At 38.5% G+C, this 18,523-nt stretch overlaps 1 protein-coding gene across 2 annotated transcripts; it reads left to right on the top strand.

The window, feature by feature from the left end:
- Positions 1-395: 395 nt before the first annotated feature.
- Positions 396-18,279, top strand: ccnl1a (cyclin L1a). 2 transcript variants are annotated; one of them, XM_068042209.1, is made up of 11 exons: positions 412-850; positions 941-1,015; positions 2,622-2,731; positions 10,580-10,700; positions 10,801-10,865; positions 14,309-14,408; positions 14,851-14,955; positions 15,087-15,228; positions 15,581-15,692; positions 16,193-16,285; positions 17,505-18,279. In XM_068042209.1, the coding sequence occupies exons 1-11, from the start codon at positions 641-643 to the stop codon at positions 17,854-17,856; spliced, it is 1,485 nt and encodes a 494-aa protein (XP_067898310.1). In that variant the 5' UTR covers positions 412-640; the 3' UTR covers positions 17,857-18,279. The 2 variants fall into 2 exon arrangements, with proteins under 2 accessions (XP_067898311.1, XP_067898310.1); XM_068042210.1 differs by lacking the exons at positions 14,309-14,408; positions 14,851-14,955; positions 15,087-15,228; ... (1 more) ...; positions 16,193-16,285; positions 17,505-18,279 and adding an exon at positions 11,187-14,301 and having other exon boundaries at positions 396-850.
- Positions 18,280-18,523: the final 244 nt, after the last annotated feature.

Consider the following 18,523-nt stretch of genomic DNA (forward strand, 5'->3'; position numbering starts at 1 on the left):
CCGCTTAATTTTTCTTTAATTCTTTTTCTTGTCCTTGTTCAGTTTATTTCTTTCTGCAATGGTAACTTGAAGTTTCAATGACACAAACACTGACGGTGGAGAAATTGTCTTTGGATTCCTGTGAAACACGTGTTTGAGAAATTTCAATCCAAATTAGCCAATGGGAAAACAGTATTTCTCCCCTTTACAATTGGTATTGGCTGTCTTGCTTCTCATCCGCGCCTGCGTCACAAAGGTGTGGCTCCCGGTGACGTTAGTCATGGTCGCGGATTGCGCGCTTCCGCCGTGTGATAGTGAAATGAGTTCCAGGCTCTGCTCACTCCGCGGAGCGGGGGTGAAGAGGTCAAGGTATTTCCAGAAATTACGTCACAAAATTTCCCCGTCGTCATTGCGAAACTCACAGCGTCACTTCGCGCAGACGAAGCTTCGGAAAACTTACAGTTGCGATATCGATGTTTAGACACCATTCGAGGTCGATATTGGGTATATTTTAATCGCTGATTTGGGGTGTTTTTGAGAGGCCCTATGTTGTGAGGGGCACTAATACGGCACGTCGTTGTGGGAGGAGTTGGCAGCTGCGTCGTGCGCTTGCGCCGCGCCAGGATTTTCTTTTCCATTTTATTTTTTTACTTGAGATAAAATGGCGGCTGCGTCAGGCGAAGGGATTCTGATCGGGGACAAGGTTTACTCGGCCGTCTTCCTCACCATTGACAACTCCCTCATCCCCGAGGAGAAGCTCTCGCCTACCCCGTCCATGCAGGATGGCCTGGACCTAGAGGTGGAGACCGACCTGCGCATCCTGGGCTGTGAGCTGATTCAGTCGGCCGGGATCCTACTGCGCTTACCCCAGGTGGGTATCGGCTGGCCTCGGGTGGGGGCGGAAGGCCGCGCCTTATGCCTGGTCTCTCTCTCAAATTCTGCTGTTTTCTCTGCCTCGCAGGTGGCCATGGCTACAGCCCAGGTCCTGTTCCAGCGCTTCTTCTTTTCCAAGTCCTTCGTTAAACACAGTTTCGAGGTGAGTCCCGCGGAGGAGTTTCGGCTGGTGGTGATGGGAAAGGCGAGCGGGCGGGGAATTGTCGCGGTTCTGCCTGCTTGTAAGTCAGTGTTGGGCGGTGGGTGCTTTTAATTTACTCCTTTTGGCCCAGGCTGGGCCGAGTCTCCCTGTCTTGGTGGAAATGGAGGCTAGGCCGGGCGGCTGGTTCACGATACAAGATGGAAGCGGCCTTCTGGCGAGTGACTAAAGTTTGGGGCGGGAGTTAATGGCGCCGCTCGGTTCCTCCACCCATTCAGGGCCCTGTCCGTGAGAACTAGCTTCTCTTCTGGGTGAAAAGCCCCAGGGTTCCACACTTGGAACTTTTAAAGTCAATTTTAAAACTTATGGAGTTGGATTATATTTTCATGATAACTTAAATGTAGTAAAATATATTTAAGGGTTTTTGGTATCATTCGTATATGTGCAACACGGATTTAGAAACATAGAAACGGACGTAAGCCACACAGTCCCATTCAGTTAGATCATGGCTGATCTGTTCTTGTCATCTTCGTGCCTTGTTTCCATAATCTTAATATCCTTCCTTTTGCAATTTTAGATTGACTCCTGCCTCACCACCAATGGGGTAGGAAAGAGGTTCCAAATTTCCACTACCTTTTTTTTTGAAGAAATGCTTCATTAAATTGCACTTGAATGCTCTAAAGTCTAATTTTAAAGTTCATACCTCCTCGTTTAGGGCCTCCATTAAAATAGTTTTTTCCCCTCTACTCCGCATTGCTTGATGGTGGTGGAGGCAGATTCAATTGTGACTTTCAAAAGAGAATTTGCTAAGTACCTGATAAATGTGCAGGGTTACAGGGCAAGGGGAGTGGAAGTAGCTGAATTGATCTTAGAGAGCTGGTGAGAGCTTGATTGCCGAATGGCCTGCTGTGTAGTAATCATTCTATAATTCTGTGACTACTTTCTAATCATCTTAAACACCTCAATTATAGATCATTTTTGGCCTTAAAACCTACTTATAGAAGCTAGGTAACAGCCATCAGGTAGTCCTTACTGACAATGGTGAGCTTGAGCAATTTTTGGTCTCTATCTATGATGAGAGGGGAATCATTTGGTTTTCCAATTCTTAATGTTGGTTGAACTAAGCACTGGCTTCAGCAGTAAAATACTTGTATTCATACGTAGTACCTTTTATCATGCTGTTGTGGGGTCTAGTGATTATTTAAGCACCTTCTGGTCCAATTATCCCTTAACCTGTATTGCTATTTCAGCTTCGCTTGTGCAATGCCACGAGATTGACTACTTTTATCTATATAAAAGTTTTGGGATGTGCCTCATACTCAGGTCTCATGGGAAAATTTGTGTTTAAAGACTGACACTTAATCTACAGTGTAACTTTCCTTGCAACAAAAAATACACTAGCTGATCTTTGGATGCCCAGAGATCAATTTGCCTTTAACTTCAGGATGTTACAGCATTTGGACTTGTGTCCTGAAAGGATCAGACTGCAGGTTACACCAAATAATGCATTTTCAGTTGCATGGTATAGTACTCCTGTTACAAAACACATCCACTGACTTTGAGTAATGGCACAGGAGATCAACTGGTAATCAAATTGATTGTTTTTCAGATTGTTGCAATGGCTTGTATCAATCTTGCATCAAAAATAGAAGAAGCGCCTCGTCGTGTGAGAGATGTGATAAATGTATTCCACCATTTGCGCCAGCTAAGAGGCAAAAGGTAAGCCCTTTTCTTCAACTCCAGTGTTTGCTAATATGCAAAAAGCATTCCTTAACCTGCTTAAACTTTTAGGAGTCTTACTTGTCAGTTGCATCTGGTCTTCACTGGCTGAGAGGGGAAATCAATGATGTAATGAGCTGCACAGACCAGGATGGTTCCCGGTTCAATCCCTGGTCTGCACTGAGTTAGCAGATCTTAGTACCACAGGTGCTATGCTTGGTTACAGTGACCCAGTGTGTTGGGGAATGATGAACAGGAAGAATCCATTACTACCCAGTAACTCCTGCCGGAATATGCTCAAGGGGGTTGACTGACGTTAAGATTGTGACCAAGTAGCCTGCTAATGCTTATTGTCTAAGCTTGTGGGTGAAGAATGGCCACTTTTATGTGCAAATGATCATCTATCACAAGTAAACCTGTACCCCAGGGTGAGTCATAATCTTTAAAAAAAAAAAAATGGAGTGGGAATGAGCTCATATCAGTTAACACATCAGTGATCTGATGGGTGTGTTTATAACTGAATTTAGTTTGGTAATTAATTTTAAACATGCAAAAAGCTAAAATAGAAAAGATAAGCGAGTGAGTTGTAATATGTTTGTAGTACTGCATGTTAAATTGATAGCTGTAAGACATCAGTAATTTAAGTTAAAGGGAGGTATTTGTCCTTTATCTTAATACAATGAAATAAGCTAGGTAAGAATAACATCACCGTTAGTATTAAATAACTTTATGATCATGTTTAACTATGCTTTTAGCACTAAGCGAGAGTGTTGCTGTTAGAGGGAGACTGGGTTTCCTACTGTAGACTGCACTCTTGTATAAGCAGTTCCCAATCTAAAATGTGGGCCTACAGTTCTGCTACTGGGGCACTGAATTTTGTTATAACAATGTAAGTGCAAGGAGGGAGCACATGGACATTGGTCTCTTGTAACCCAAACTAAAGCAGCAAATATAAAAGTACCTTTAGTTGGCTTGCAAAAGTGCTGACCAGAGTCTGGAGTTTTGTGAGTAACCCAAGTGGATGATAACTATGTAAAAGGAACTAGTGGCATTCCGGACCTCACTGGAGTGTGCATGAGTCATGATGCAGCATTGTGATGCTATTTCCCATCTCAGATGAAGGCAGCCTGGAAACACTAGCACAGGGCAACACATGACTAGATGAGTGCACTAATGGCAGTACGAATTTGCGTGCAGACCTGAATCTGACTATTTAAAGCTGCTCTCAACACATCACTCTAGTCTGCATATGAAGCAGAAACCAAGAAATTTACAAATTTTGTTACTTTCTAACGTTTTGAGAGCTGTTAGAAATCAAAGCTGTGTTCTTTAATGCTGTATCATGTGAATTTGTATTTTTTTGTATACCTTCAACTGTTAAATTAAAACTAGTAAATTTTAATTCCTTAATTGGTGAACAATTGGATTATGTAAATAATAGGACCAGAGTGATTTATTGCATAGTTACAATTGAAAGGCTAATCAGTTTATATTTAATCTACAGAATGTGTTAAATTCTAAGCATCTATTAAATCGTGGGGGGGGTGGGAAAGAGAAGGTTAAATCCTTATCCCCCTCCCAAACATTTAATGACTTACTGATGCATCAGATGTTTTAAATCAAAAAAGGAAAGATGTGACGATCCATAATTCACAGAATTTGATAGATTCAAAAAAGCATTGATAGAGAATTAGCCCAGAGAATAAATGATCGTGAAAATTGCTTTCGGGTTGCTTCTTACTGTGATCGTTTTTACTATTGTGCATGAAGTTAAAATGCAATATTGACTTTTATTCTTTTTTCCCTTGCAACCAACCTAACAGCGACCAACTACATTTACCAAAGACTGGGTGATGTGGAATGGTACGTAAAGATGAAGCTGTCGACATGGCAACAGTGAAAATAAGAAGTGCCGTTTGATCCCGATGGAGAACCAGTGCTCTTTGAACGGGTCACTGGAATCGGGGGCTTTGGAAGGTTGGGCACAGCACCATTAAAACCTAGGAACTCCTGTACTTGGTTCTCAGCTTTTTGTCTTTGCTGTCCAGGTGGTACCATCACATTTTTGCCTTGGTTTTAGTAATCTACTCAAAGACAGGGAGGTTAGTATGTTCCTTCAGAAACTTGAAGATTGTAAAGCTTCATTTGGTTTTTTTTTCCAATTTCTAATAGGGCCTTTGAAAGCCTAAATTAGTGAAGTACTGATGGAGATAGACCAAAATGTTAAATTTGCACATTACTCTGCTAAAGTTTAGAAGTCTGTTTTAAAGATAGTAAAATGAGAAATTGCCAATTCCATCCTTAATGACAAACGTGCCCCAGCTTTTGCACTTCTGTAAATGGGTTTAATCTATAAGATTAAAGACGAGTGGTACAATTTTTAGAAATAGTGGTTAAAATTGTCCAAAATATAAAAAGTAAATTGTGCTTGGAGAGACAAATTCTGACTGGCAAAAAGAACATCTGTAACAGCCTTTGCTGTGCTTGGCTTGCATATTTAACAATGCTAGCTGAAACCGTAAGATAAGAATTTGGTTTGAATTAAAACTTTATTGTGCCACCTTACCTCTGAGTCATATGTCAGTGGGTTCAAGCCCTACTCCAGGACTTGAGCTTGCAGTGTAGGCTAAAGCTTCAGTGCACTGTTGAGGGAATGCTGCATTGTTAGGTACTGTCTTTTTGATGAGATTGTCAACTGAAGTCCACTTTTACGTTCAGGTAATTGAGGATCTCATTACAAGCAGTTCATCTAATAGTGCAGTGGGATCTTTATCAGCCACCTAATGTTTTCAACCCTTTTTCTTGGGGAATTCTCTTGGGCAGCATTTCTCCCTCAGCCAACACCATACAGAACAGTTAAATGTGGCTGTTCATCTTATTGCAATTTTATCAAATAGTGTTTGAAATGGCTGCTTTTTCCACGCATGTTTCCGCACTTCACGGGAATTTGTATGTGAAGTCTTTGTTGAAAGCGATGGTTATATGCTGTATTAATGTATGTTTTAGGGTGCATTTACACCATAACCGCAGCACTGATGAAGTGGTTTTACTACAGGTTGACTGTGCTGTTGAAATTCAGCATGAGTTTGGGGTCAGGATTTGAACTGACAATGGAATAAGTTAGTGAGAGTCTTTGGAGGAGTGCCACATTCTGTTTTAATTCAAAGCTAGTTTACATATTTTTATGCTGCAGAAGCTTGATGCAATTCATAGCTGGAACTATTTAGCACTGGCATCAAGCTTATATAAATGCACCATACTTTTTGAATGTAGAAATACAATAAGTCTTGAATGTCCAGCCATAAAGCCCCAATGACTCGTGCCATAGTGTGCATTTGCATACCTGAGTTCACTGAATCGAACTTCATTGGCTTGGTGTCTTGGAAAGATTTGTTCTTAGTACTGAACCTTCAATACTAGATAAATCCTAAATGCACCAGTGAAGAAGCAGGGCTAGCACCAGCCATACAAAATTCAAATTGGTGAACCAGCAGCGTCGAAAAACAACCTGCTAACGCCTGGAAGATTATGGGCAGCAAGTTGGGGAGAGCAGGGGCAATGAGGTGGCACATTAATATTAGGGTAGAAAAAGCTTGGCTGTGATCTTGGTGGTAAGTAATGGGGTAGAAATATAATAGTGGCTTCTGAGGAGTGAAACACTTTAGTTCAGACCAAAATCAAAACTGGTAAGGTAAAGTCACAATATGTTAAAGTTTGGAAGATTTTCCAGAAAATCAACATTCACAATGTTCAGCAGTTGGTAGCGTCCTGCACTAAAGTAGTTTTTTACAAATGTGTTTATAGCTGAAGGTTTTAATTAAGTCAGTACATAGGGGCAGAAATTTACTGTATGACATCAGGAAAAATAGCCTAATGCTTTTACTCCAACATGAAAATATAAATAGCATTTTAGTAAGTAATTGAATTTTTTGTTTAATCTCCCAAGACATTTCACAAGGAGTGACTAAATAGTCTCTAGGGTAAGGATTGATGAATGATTGGACAAGTGCATATAGCTGTAATTTACTAAATTTTAAGCATCATTCATTCGATCTTTATTTTTTAATATACTTCCAACAGAATGTACAACAGTTGGGAGGCAGAGGAGGAGTTGATTGCAGTACTAAGGATTTTTTGCAGTGCATGTTGAGACACAAGTAAATGTAAAACTAGTGTACAGGTGTCATCACCTGGATGGTGTAATTACTGCATAACTTTATATGGGCAGTTTACATTATAAAATGCACATCCCAGTTTTATTTGTTCATGGGATATGGGTGTCACTAGCTAGGCCAGCACTTATTGCCCATCCCTGTTTGTCCTTGACCAAAGGCCATTTCAGAAGGCATTTAAGAGTCAACCACATTGCTGTGGGTCTGGAGCCACGTGTAGGCCAGATCAGGTAAGGATGGCAGATTTCTGTCCCTAAAGGACATTAGTGAACCAGATGAGTTTTTACAATTGATAATGGTTTCATTGCTTTTTAATTCCAGATTTATTAATTGAATTCCAATTTCGCCATCTGCCGAGCAGGATTCAAACCCATGTCCCCAGAGCATTAGCCTAGGCCTCTGGATTGCTAGTCCAGTGATATTACCACCACTACACCACCACCACCCCTTGTTTATAATGGGAGGAGTTCACACAGGCGATAAGCTCTTGATATAAAAGTGAAATACTGTGAATGCTGGAATTCTGAAATAAAGTGCTGAAAATACTCAGCAGGTCTGGCAGCATCTATGGAGAGAGAAGCAGTTAACTTTTCAGTTCTGACCTGTCATCACATCTATATATTTTTCTAGTAAGGTAATGTGGTTCGTTATAGTGACGGATACATGGGTGTGCAATTGTTTTAAACTTGATTTTGAAAACTCACTACATATTTGCAATGGATTTGCACTTTTTCACTTGCTTTAATTCCTCTCTTCTTGCGCTCCCCCCAATGGAAATATCAGCTCTTGCTGAGGAGCAATTCCATGAGTGATAGTAACCCTATGGTGCCCTGATGAGTCATTACCTGAAAGGTAATGAATTTTGGACAATTTCTAACCAGGCAGACCACTGCCGTCCAAGCCAGATTCTTTTCTCCTTGCCCATGTGCATTTTTCAGCATTGTATATTCAGTCACCCATCCAGGCTGATCTTTCTTTTCTCTCACCCTTATTTGCCTGCTGAATCCACTAATGCCTCTTGTAGCAAATATTGTCATGGATGAGCTGAGTTAGTTTTAACACAGGCTAGGAGTTAACTGTAGCACTACTGGTCTGATTTTGTCAATACTGCCCACAGGTAGAGATTTCACCAATTCTCAGAAAAGGACACTAAATTTATTGTGTAGACAAAGAATAGTGGAAGCTCGTTATTGAGAGGAGCAGTTTGGCTCTGGGAGTATCTGCCACGTATTGGATGACTGGTAAATGTAAAAGTGGAAATTCTACTTAGAAAATTGTTTAGGCTGTACACTAATAACCCTGGAGTAGTGTTGAAACATTTTTAAATGATTCATTTTTAAAAGGTACAGAAATCTAAAGAGCATTGACACCACCATTTAACTGCTTGTTATCTGAAAACCATTAGTGCACTTCAGCTCTTTAAATGTAAAATACTCGGTAAATTAAGTGTTGCAAACTTAATCTAGTCATTTCCCAAATCCAAAGAGAATATTGCCAATAATAGACTAAATGTAAAATCTATTGATTGCTTTTTTTTTTTACAAATGACTAGAGTTCAAATATTTAGCATTGGATTCCATTAAATAAAACATAATTCACTTTCAAACTAGTTAGTCAGTGAGTAGGCCTTAATAGCAGTTAATGGTTTTAGCAGTTGAAAACCTACTTTTGGGCAAGTGTTCTTGCGAGTACTAGCCTCTGCTTTCCTTTGAACTTATGTGATGAATTGGGTGCGTTTATAAAAAAAAAAAATTTGGGTAATGTTGATCCCAGCCAAAAGAATTTCAAATAGGAGAGGATCAGAATCTACAGTACAAGGATGCAGGAAATCCTTTGTGGAGTTGTATTATATAATGCAAAAATGTGTGGATATCATGTAGAACGGGTAAGAAAAAAAACTATAAAAAGTGGGTGTTGGAATTTACTATTAGCACAACACAAATTCCAGGGAACATAAACTTGAGATCCTCAGATTTGTAACTGCTGTCTGTAAGGGAAGGATTAATCAGACTGTTCTGAAGTCTGCTAATGTTGTATTGCTGTTGATTACTCATTAGGGTAATTTTTAGCCTGTTAAGTAAAAGTCAATTTAGATGTAGTGACCATTGAACTGTTCAATAAAGATTGACTTAAAATCAAAGGTCAGTTTAATACCTAATTAAAACATTCCAGTGCATACCAATGCTTACAGTTCAGAGAACATTAATTTAAGTTCTGCAGAAGGAAACATCTGCAAATACATGGTCTCTTAGAAATAGGAGGTTGGTATGCAGTGGTACAGACTTGTAATTAAAAGTTAGAATAGAACAAGAGTGAAGTTGCCAATCAAGTAGGGGAGTTGTACCCATCTAGGGAAATAACTTGTTAAAACTAAAGTTATTTATAGGGACAAACTCAACAAAAATTACTTTCTATGGAGTTATATTATGTAATAGATTGGTAGAGGTAAGAGAGGTGTAAAATGTGGGTGTTGGAACAGACTTGGAATTTGTTAAGGCCAAAGATATTGAGCTCAAAACTAATACATTGGAGTTCAACTAATCCCACAAACTTTGTCATAAGTACTGCATTTAAGCATGCCTAATTGCTGCAGTTTTAAATCTTGTCATTTTAATGTCTATAAACCCTATGGATTTGAGAAAATTTAAGAAAAAAACGCAACTAGCCTTTCTTGTGCTGCCATTCCAATGGCAGCATGTCATTTTGACCTGTGGCCGCTGCACTGCTCCAATGAGCCTGTAGCTGAGTTTACAACATCAGTTCTCTCAATTAACTGCTATTGCCTCCATGTGTGGTTTTTATACATTCAGTCCTCAAAAGCAGCATAATGCAACTCGATAAAAGAAAATTTGGATATGGAGGATAGGGGTAGCTCATTGTAGGTGAGTAGAAGCTTACATTTTATACAGATGCTTGTATTTGTTTTTAGAGGATGCCTTTTCTTTAATTAATTGAAAACTTGATCTTGGGTCAAAACATTTTCTTGGAAATGAGCAACACTGAGCATGTACTTTAAAATATTTGTGATGCAGTAAACTATTTACACCAAGCAAGGCAGTTGAGGCTATTTAAATTTAAATTCAGTGAGTTGTATTTTCTATGGCTTAAGATGACAACATTGAAAAAAGACTTAGTTGTGTGGTTCATGAGTAGATTGGCATCAGAAGAATGGACAAAAGCAATTTAAAAACTCATGAGATTCAGAATGACTTTCTGTACATTTAAATTGCATCCTAATTCAGTCTCTTCAGAAATTTGATCTTTGAATTGTAGCATAAGAGTATGGTGTTGGTTAAAATGTAAACATTAAGAACGTGCACATGATTTGGCTTTTGTATTTTAGATATGCTGTGTAATTTTCAGTAAACTTACAGAAAGTGATAACTATTTTACTGATTTTAATAGCCTTATTTTCTTGGATAGGTTCTACCACTCTAGAATATTATTTCCCTCATAACTGGTGGTAACTGCTAAACAGGCTGTTCAGCATATTTGCTGTATAATTTTCAGTTTGAAATGGACAGCACAAGACCAAGGCTTTGAAGGCAGTTACAGGAGTTTCTTCTGATGGTTGGTTGGAAGGGGAAAAATGTCCCTTGTAGAGAATTAGTCGTAAAAACTAATTTGAAGTGTTTCTGTTTTAGACTTGCAAATAGTTTTGATTTTTTTAAACCAGGACTCCCACACCACTGATACTTGATCAGAACTACATTAACACCAAAAACCAAGTGATCAAAGCAGAAAGAAGAGTGCTGAAGGAATTGGGATTTTGTGTCCATGTAAAGCATCCACACAAGGTAAGTGTGTAGATAGTTGCATTTTACTTGTGTAAAACTGGAAGTTCTTGAGCTTTTAAAAAAAAAATAACACTTTTTTTTTCTCCCCACCCCCAACCAGATAATTTTTATGTATCTTCAAGTGCTTGAGTGTGAACGGAATCAAACACTTGTCCAAACAGCCTGGTAAGTTTCTTTGACTTAGTATAGCCATGGAAACTGTATCTGAAATTGAAATAATGTTTACTATAATATATATTGCATATCTAAAATTCAATAAGCTGAAAATTTGACAGTTGACATTCTAACTTTTGTAATTGTATCCATACAGAAACAATGGTACAGACATTTCACAATAAAACTCGCTTTTTAAATTATGTACATTTGTACTGTAAATTTTTGAACATACTGTAATTTCTGCATACTGTTTTCATGGCTTGTTTGTTCACTGCCATAAAGGAGAACTCAATTTAACTTTGTTCTTTTTTCTACTCTTTTTAATTAAAGGGTAGTCCATGATGGTAAGTCATAGAACTCAAAGAACTCTGCCCTCTGAACTGCTTCTCAACTACATGACCTCAGGATGGCCTTTGATTGGCTGCCCCTTCAGCCAATCCAGTGCAAGCTCTCATCCGAGACAGCTATTCACTGAAGTGGTCACAAAACATCTGGCAACATCATCTAGTTCTGGCGGGGTTTTGAAGGATTTGTATTGACTTCTGGACATGGATGTTCAACACACATGCTTTCAGTAACTTAGGTTATATGTCTAATGTTTCTAGTTGGCTAAGGTTTAGAATGTGAATTCTTTAAGCATGTTGAAGTAAAGGAACTAAATCACATTACTTGCTGCAGTATACTCAATATTTAACATAGCTGCGTATAGAAAGATCTGCAAAACTCATTACTGATGGCCTTAGACTCTCTTATAGGCTACAATCTAACCATGATGAACATTCCTGCCAAGGATTCACACTTTTCTGTATGGGCATAACTTTAGCTCACTACCTGAGCTTGATCTGAGGAAGGGGGAGGCAAGTATGGGTACAGGAATCTGAAGAATTAATAATTCTAATGCAATTGCTCACAATTTTTTAATGCATGTTTTGCCTTTGTCACTTAACTTATTGAGTTTGTAAATTGCACCTTGAACTAGTTCCATGTAAACTGCTAATTCTGTTTCCCTTATCTCATACAACTCTGTCAGAATTAGGGAGTTGGATGTAGTATGCGCAGTGCAGGCTTGTGAACAGCATTCTCAAAATCTCACCTAAATGAGGTGCCTTTGTTTCTGCTGCTGCATTTTCTCTTCTAAATAGGAGAGTGGGTTGTGACCTAATCTTTACATTTGGTTGGTCCCAACGGATCAAAGGGATTCCCCCCTCTAGGATGGGGTTTGCTTGTGAGATTGTGGTCTGCTACCATGAATGCTGCAGCAACGGTTAATGCTGACAATACAAATTATGGTTAGCATTTAAAAGTTAAAACTGAAGTTGTTTTCCTAATCTCCGTTCATAATTGAAACTAACCAAGGCCAGGTAGACATTTTCAAGCCAAGCTACATGGAGCCAGTTTAAATTGCATCAGCTTATCAAGCTTCCTTTCAAAAATCATACAAGCTCACCTTGCAGGTATGATCAATGCCTATTGTGAATGTTGTGATGGATAATGAATGTTGATAAGTCTACTTGTACTCGAGCACAGCAGATTACAACCAATGCACTGAGATTTGTGAAAGTCCATTCTTTGAGAATGCAAAGTGTAAGGAATGAGACCAGGTGCCCCACAGACTAAGTGTAGATTTATAGGAAGCAGATAGAGCTTTCTTGTTCAACCAGCCTCTCCCTTCTGTATATGTATCGTAATACTAAACCAAGCCTGTCAGTTATCTCCAGCTTTTAAAACATTCTGCTGAACAGTGCTATTTGCTTCAGTGGCTCTAATCTATTCAACATCCCTCCCCATTCCACTTTATTTGTATGCCCAAAGTAATTGCAGTGTTTGAAGTTGAGCCTACGAGTAATTCAAATTAGGCCTAGCAATTCTGTTCCCTGCCTGAAAGGGAAAAAATAGATATTTTGGAAGCTAGAGTTAATGAAGTTGTTAATTTAATTTAAACTTTACCATTTTTGCTGCTGGCTCAACATTTTGTGAATAGCTTTGTCGATAATCTCGTTTCAAATTGTAGTTTGACCTATTAGATAAAATTGTCACTTTACATGTGTTCCTGTACCACAGAGTTTCTGCTGAACTGTTGCAAAAGATCTGACAGAAAAATCTCTAAATGAAATATCTTTTTCATGTATATGCGGATGTTTTTGTTTGGAGGGAAATGGAGGCATTTCTAACCCAGTGATCCTTTCTGGATTGGTACAATATCTAAAACTGCTGAAAACCCTTATGTCCATCTTTTCCCAACTGAGGGGTTTCAATAAATTGAGGGTGGCAAAGTTAAAATAGAATAAAGACAGTCAACTTCATTTTTTAAAAATAACTTCAATCCCTTATCTAACCATGTAATTGAGATTTTTTTTTTAAACCATGAATGCATGAAATCCGAAATGAGTTCTGGAAATATTTTGCAGTTCAGTCACATTTGAGTTACAATTTTAGATGTAATCCTTTAATAGAGCTGGCATAGTAAGAGCCATGATCTTGTCAGCCTTATAAAGGAGTTCTTCTAGTCTGAATATCAGTTCTGATGTAAAAGTTACACCTAGAAATACTGCATCCTTTTTGTTCTTTGAGTTTCTCTCTCTTGATTACTCATGAAGGTGGTAACTCATGCTGGGGTATGGTTCCACGGGTGCTAGTTGCTGGTACTTTGACCTGTGACCATTCTTGATATGTGAACTTGTGCAGTGAATCATGATGGCCATTCAGATCATGGTTACAACTGTCCTGGCTTTTTTGCACCCTTCTATTAGGGTAGAGTAGGAGCGTTGCATAGCTTTTTCTTGGGTTGTGAGGCTGGTTGCAATACTTGCATTGCCTTTGGCCCATACTGAGAACTGATCATGATATCTTTGTGCTCTGCATGGTGCCATACTCTCTCACTGGATGCATTTCCCATTGAGGAAACTTAAAAACTGAGTTCTCCTTGATGTGGTCCATAATGTATCTCCAAAAAGAAATGGATGTCGATTTACTATGTTGGTCCCTTTTGATTTGAACATTTTGTAGATGTAATATCATTGTTCTGTTGGGAAGCCAGTGAGTGCTAGAAGTTGGCACAAATTATGTATTTTATCTCTGATATGTTCTATTGCTTAATTCAGTACAGGGACTGCATGTATCCTCTTTGGGAACCCATGTCTGTTAAGCTTATTTTGGATGTTGCTTTTCCCTGAAAGCTGCTGGAGAATTTCAGCTGGAATTTTGGAGTATTCCATACATTTTTTTTTTATGCAAGTATAAATAAATTTGAAATGTGGCTTAATATGGTCTATATTGTGCATTCCACATTTCAAATGATGTCTTTACTATTAAAAATTTTGGAGGTCTGTGCTGAAGATATCAGAGGGCATATTGTTTCATTTAAGTAAAAAGAACAATGTTATGAGTCTCCTTTCTTCAATTCACTTGAAATTCATTAACTTCTAATAATTCTTGTCTCTAATGCCTTTCAGGAATTACATGAATGACAGTCTCCGCACAAGTGTATTTGTCCGGTTTAAACCAGAAACTATAGCCTGTGCTTGCATCTACCTTGCAGCTAGAGCTTTACAAGTGAGTAAAGAACCACTGATTTTTTTTTTTAAGTATTAGGAAATACTTGTATACGCCAAGTCTTTTAGACTGTTTAACTTTATTAGTCTTTTGATAACTTGAATCTCCCTTTTCTTGAGCTACCTCTCTCTAATTTTAACACCTAATTTAATGAATGCCTGATGAAATGTTCTGTTAATATTGTGCTGTATGCTAATCAGTAGGCAAAGTAGTACCTGTTTTTGGGTCTTAATGCCTTCTAGATGTGACCTTGATAAATATAGATGATTCACTAAGGTGCAATTCTTTGGGGTAAGGCAAGATCAAAGATGGTATGTTTCTACATGGTTGGCAGTGAATAATTTAGTTAGCTGTATTGTTCATTAGACACTTGTAATTTAGTATTGCATGGAATGGTGTATTTTATATTGCCAGACTTCATTTTTTTTCTTTACATCTTCAGATCGTTTTACCAAATCGTCCTCATTGGTTTGTGCTTTTTGGTGCAAAAGAGGAGGAAATCCAGGATATCTGCATCACTACTTTAAAACTTTATACTCGAAAGAAGGTTAGTTAAATGAGTAATTTTTAAATATCTTAGGATTGATCAATTGACATTTTAACATTGGGTATCCATTGTATGGTACTGTATCTGGTAGCTTTTGATTTGCTACATCTTGAGCAACTGTTTTACAACAGCCTAACTATGAGCATGTGGAGAAAGAAGTAGAAAAGAGGAAAGTTGCATTACAAGAAGCTAAATTGAAAGCCAAAGGACTGAACCCTGACGGAACTCCTGCTCTTTCCACTTTGGGAGGCTTCTCTCCAGGTTCTAAACCATGTAAGTATGTAAAATGCAATGACATGTTTAAAATTCAGTTTTCTTCAGACTATAGATGTAAGTTAGATGTCTAAGCTCAAAGTAAAAACCAACAGGCCAGTCTACCACTGTCCAGGATTGTCCATGGATATGCTGACTAAAGTAGAGCAACTCTTTGTGACCTAAAGTTCTGGGTGTCTATTTGTCTGAAACTTTTAAGTTTGAAAGTTAGTGAATCTGATGAATTGTAAATGAGATATTTATTCATTTTTGCATTTGAAGTTAAGTGTAGTTAAATGTCCTTCAGAGTTAAAGTACTGTCTAAAATATTTGGAATCTCAAATTCTGAAATAGGATTTTTTTTTTTGTGTAGGTTCACCCAGAGAAACCAAAGCTGAAGAGAAGACACCTGGAATTCAGAACCCTAAAACTATCAAAAAGGAGCCCGAAGACCGACAGTTGAACTCTAAAAGCCCTTACAATGGGTTAGTAATTAGTACTTTAATGCAACAGTGACCTGAATAAACCTTTTTTATGCAGCAAGTGGTTAGGATCTGGAATGCACTGCCTGAGCGTGGTGGAGGCAGATTTTGTCGAGTCCTTCAAAAGAAGAAAATCTGCAGGGCTACAGGGGAAAGGCAGGGGAAATGAGACTAGGTGAGTTGCTCTTGTAGAGAGCTGGCGCAGATGTGACAGGCCAAATGGCTGCCTCCTGTGCTGCAATCATTCTGTGATTCTATAAGAGGCCTTTCGGTTCTTTGGAGTTTACGATATCAGAAATTGGCTGAAGTGGTAATAAATCTGAATCTTACAGGGCCAAAGTGGCCATTTGTAGCAGTTGAAAAAATATTTGACTAGTGCCACTCCCCTTGCAAACCTTTCCTTGTACATTTAAATACTTGGTTATGGTAATTGAAATATGCTTTGTACTTCTGAAATATTGCACAACGTTGTAATTTGGAAATCTTGTGCTCCAAAACTCTAGGCTGAGGAAAGAAAGTAAACAAAGCCGAAACAGTAGGAGTGTCAGCCGTTCAAGGTCACGAACAAGATCAAGGTCCCGTTCGCCACGAAGACAGTAAGTATTCAAGTCTGATTAGTGGATATAAAGAAATGTGCACAAAAAGATTGCTAACACATTACTAGTTAATCTGTAGCAATGCTCAGCATGTTGCTGTTTTTGCCATGTTTGCGCCTTTGTTTTTCTTTTTAAATACATCTGGTGGGTGGTATAGTATATTATGGCAGGAAAAGAATATAACGGTGACTACAAGCTGAATTTGGATGGGGGTTAAATGGAAGAGGCTCTCCTGGCAGTTATAAATTCCCTTCTCCTTTTCTAAACTCCCTTGTGGTTTCCTTGTGAAGCTTTAGTTCACTTTTGTTTTCATGTCCTTTTCTCTCTTTCTTCTCAAACCCCCACCCCCCCCCCCCCCCCCCTCTTTCCTCAGAACATTAGTGAACCAGATGGGTTTTGATGACCATTTGGCAGTTTCATAGTCACTGTTACTGAATTTTTTATATTCCAGATTTTTATTTTTATCATTGATTTTTTTTAAGTTCCCCAGCTGCAGTGATGGGATTTGAACTGGTATCTCCAGATCATTATTCTAGGCCTCTGGGCTACTCGTCCTGTAACACACCCACTAAGCTACGATCACCCAAGTAGCAATGCTTTACCCTGGATTTTTTCCCTTGCGGCTGAAACCTCAAATCAAAGAGCAGAAGTAGCCAAATATACTCTGCCTTCATGGATTTTGCTCCTCTCTCATAACTCTGGTCTCTCAATAGTATAATTAGAGCTTGCAAAATGCATGACTTGGTGAACTTTTTCCCCCCTATTAGACCTCTTTTTCAGTTTTCACCTCTCTTGAAATAAGAGTCTTGTTTGGTTAATTTTTGACCAGTCTTAGATATTTTTCTCAAATGTCCTTTTCCATATGAACATGGGGTACTCTGCTGTGGTAGGAGGGTCACAGCTGCATTCATCGCAGTACCTGACTAATACTTACTCTGGCACATGTGAAATGTGGGCATGGATGGTGATCAGAAACCCTACCTGATTGTTCTCAGAGTGGAGGATAAGGAATATTGAGGCTAATTATATTCTGGAGAGTATCATAGAAATTCTGTCCTTGTGTGTTTGCACTTGCTCTCCAAGTATTTTCACCTTCCCACCTGACTAAGCCAACTCAGTATAGTTTCATTGGTCCTCCATTGTCTTGCCCAAGTTAAAGTAGCAGCAAAAAGGATTATTTGTTTTACGTTGGTTTAATTTTATTTTTTCTTTCCATTAGTTACAATAGAAGAAGCAGATCTGGGACGTACAGTTCCCGGTCAAGGAGCAGGTCTCATAGTCGCAGTGTGTCCCCTCGTCGGCGTCACAACCACACATCGCCACACATCAAGTCAAAACCTCATCGCAGTGAGGAAACAAAAGTTTCTGTTAGGCATGGTCACAAGAGAAAAAAATCCCACAGTAGATCACGCACCCGCAGTAAATCTAGGGACCGCTGTGACCCTGTGAAGAAACGACGGCATGACAAAGAGCATCATAGGGATAGACACGAGCGATCGCGCTCTTACGAAAGATCCCATAAAAGCAAACATCACAGCAGTAGTCACTCAGGACACAGGCACCGTCGCTAAATATTGAAGAGTTGATGTAAAAATGAATGCCTAAATGTAATTACGTTAAATGTGAAGTGTATCGACTTGTAAATGATGCTTTTTTTATAAAGGGTTTGTTTAAAAACATTATTTGGTTTATGCAAAGGTCATTAATGGAAAAAACTAATGGAGAATAATTTGCACATTTTCAGAAATATAGAAACTTTATTTGACAGTGTACAGTTAACCATGGACAAATTTATGTATGCAGAGTTTTTCTCTATTCTACAGAATTCGAAAGGAGATTATTGTAGAAATATACCTTATTTTTATACAATGGAAATGGACACTGGGTATATTTAAGATGAGTTCATTTGTTAAAACTGTGGTGATTACTTTGTTCGACTGGTTTTTAGTCTGCATGTGGTCATTTTTTACAGAAATAAAAAAAAAATATATAAAGCTTGTGTATTCTGATTTTTGGAAGACTGGGAAAGTCAAAACATTTTCTTCCTTCAAATATATTGGTTGTGTAAGAAGTGGGAATAAATAGTTCTATCATGAATGAAATTAGCTAGATTGCAATTAACACTGTAAATGACTTTCAAATTTGCAATTCACTGCCCCTGTGAAAGCCATGTAATTCCCTCTAATCCTTTAAACTTGCACAAGTTGTACGGTTCTTTGATTTCATTTCTTTGTCAGC

The sequence above is a fragment of the Heterodontus francisci genome, chromosome 11, assembly GCF_036365525.1.
Source record: "Heterodontus francisci isolate sHetFra1 chromosome 11, sHetFra1.hap1, whole genome shotgun sequence".
NCBI classification, from domain to species: Eukaryota; Metazoa; Chordata; class Chondrichthyes; order Heterodontiformes; family Heterodontidae; genus Heterodontus; species Heterodontus francisci.

Excerpts from the sequence above, each read along its gene's own strand:
- ccnl1a (XM_068042209.1), top strand. The coding sequence starts at position 641 with ATGGCGGCTGCGTCAGGCGAAGGGATTCTGATCGGGGACAAGGTTTAC. Across the intron at positions 1,016-2,621 it reads TCGTTAAACACAGTTTCGAG|ATTGTTGCAATGGCTTGTAT; the intron begins GTGAGTCCCGCG and ends ATTGTTTTTCAG. Across the intron at positions 15,229-15,580 it reads CTCTCCAGGTTCTAAACCAT|GTTCACCCAGAGAAACCAAA; the intron begins GTAAGTATGTAA and ends TTTTTTGTGTAG.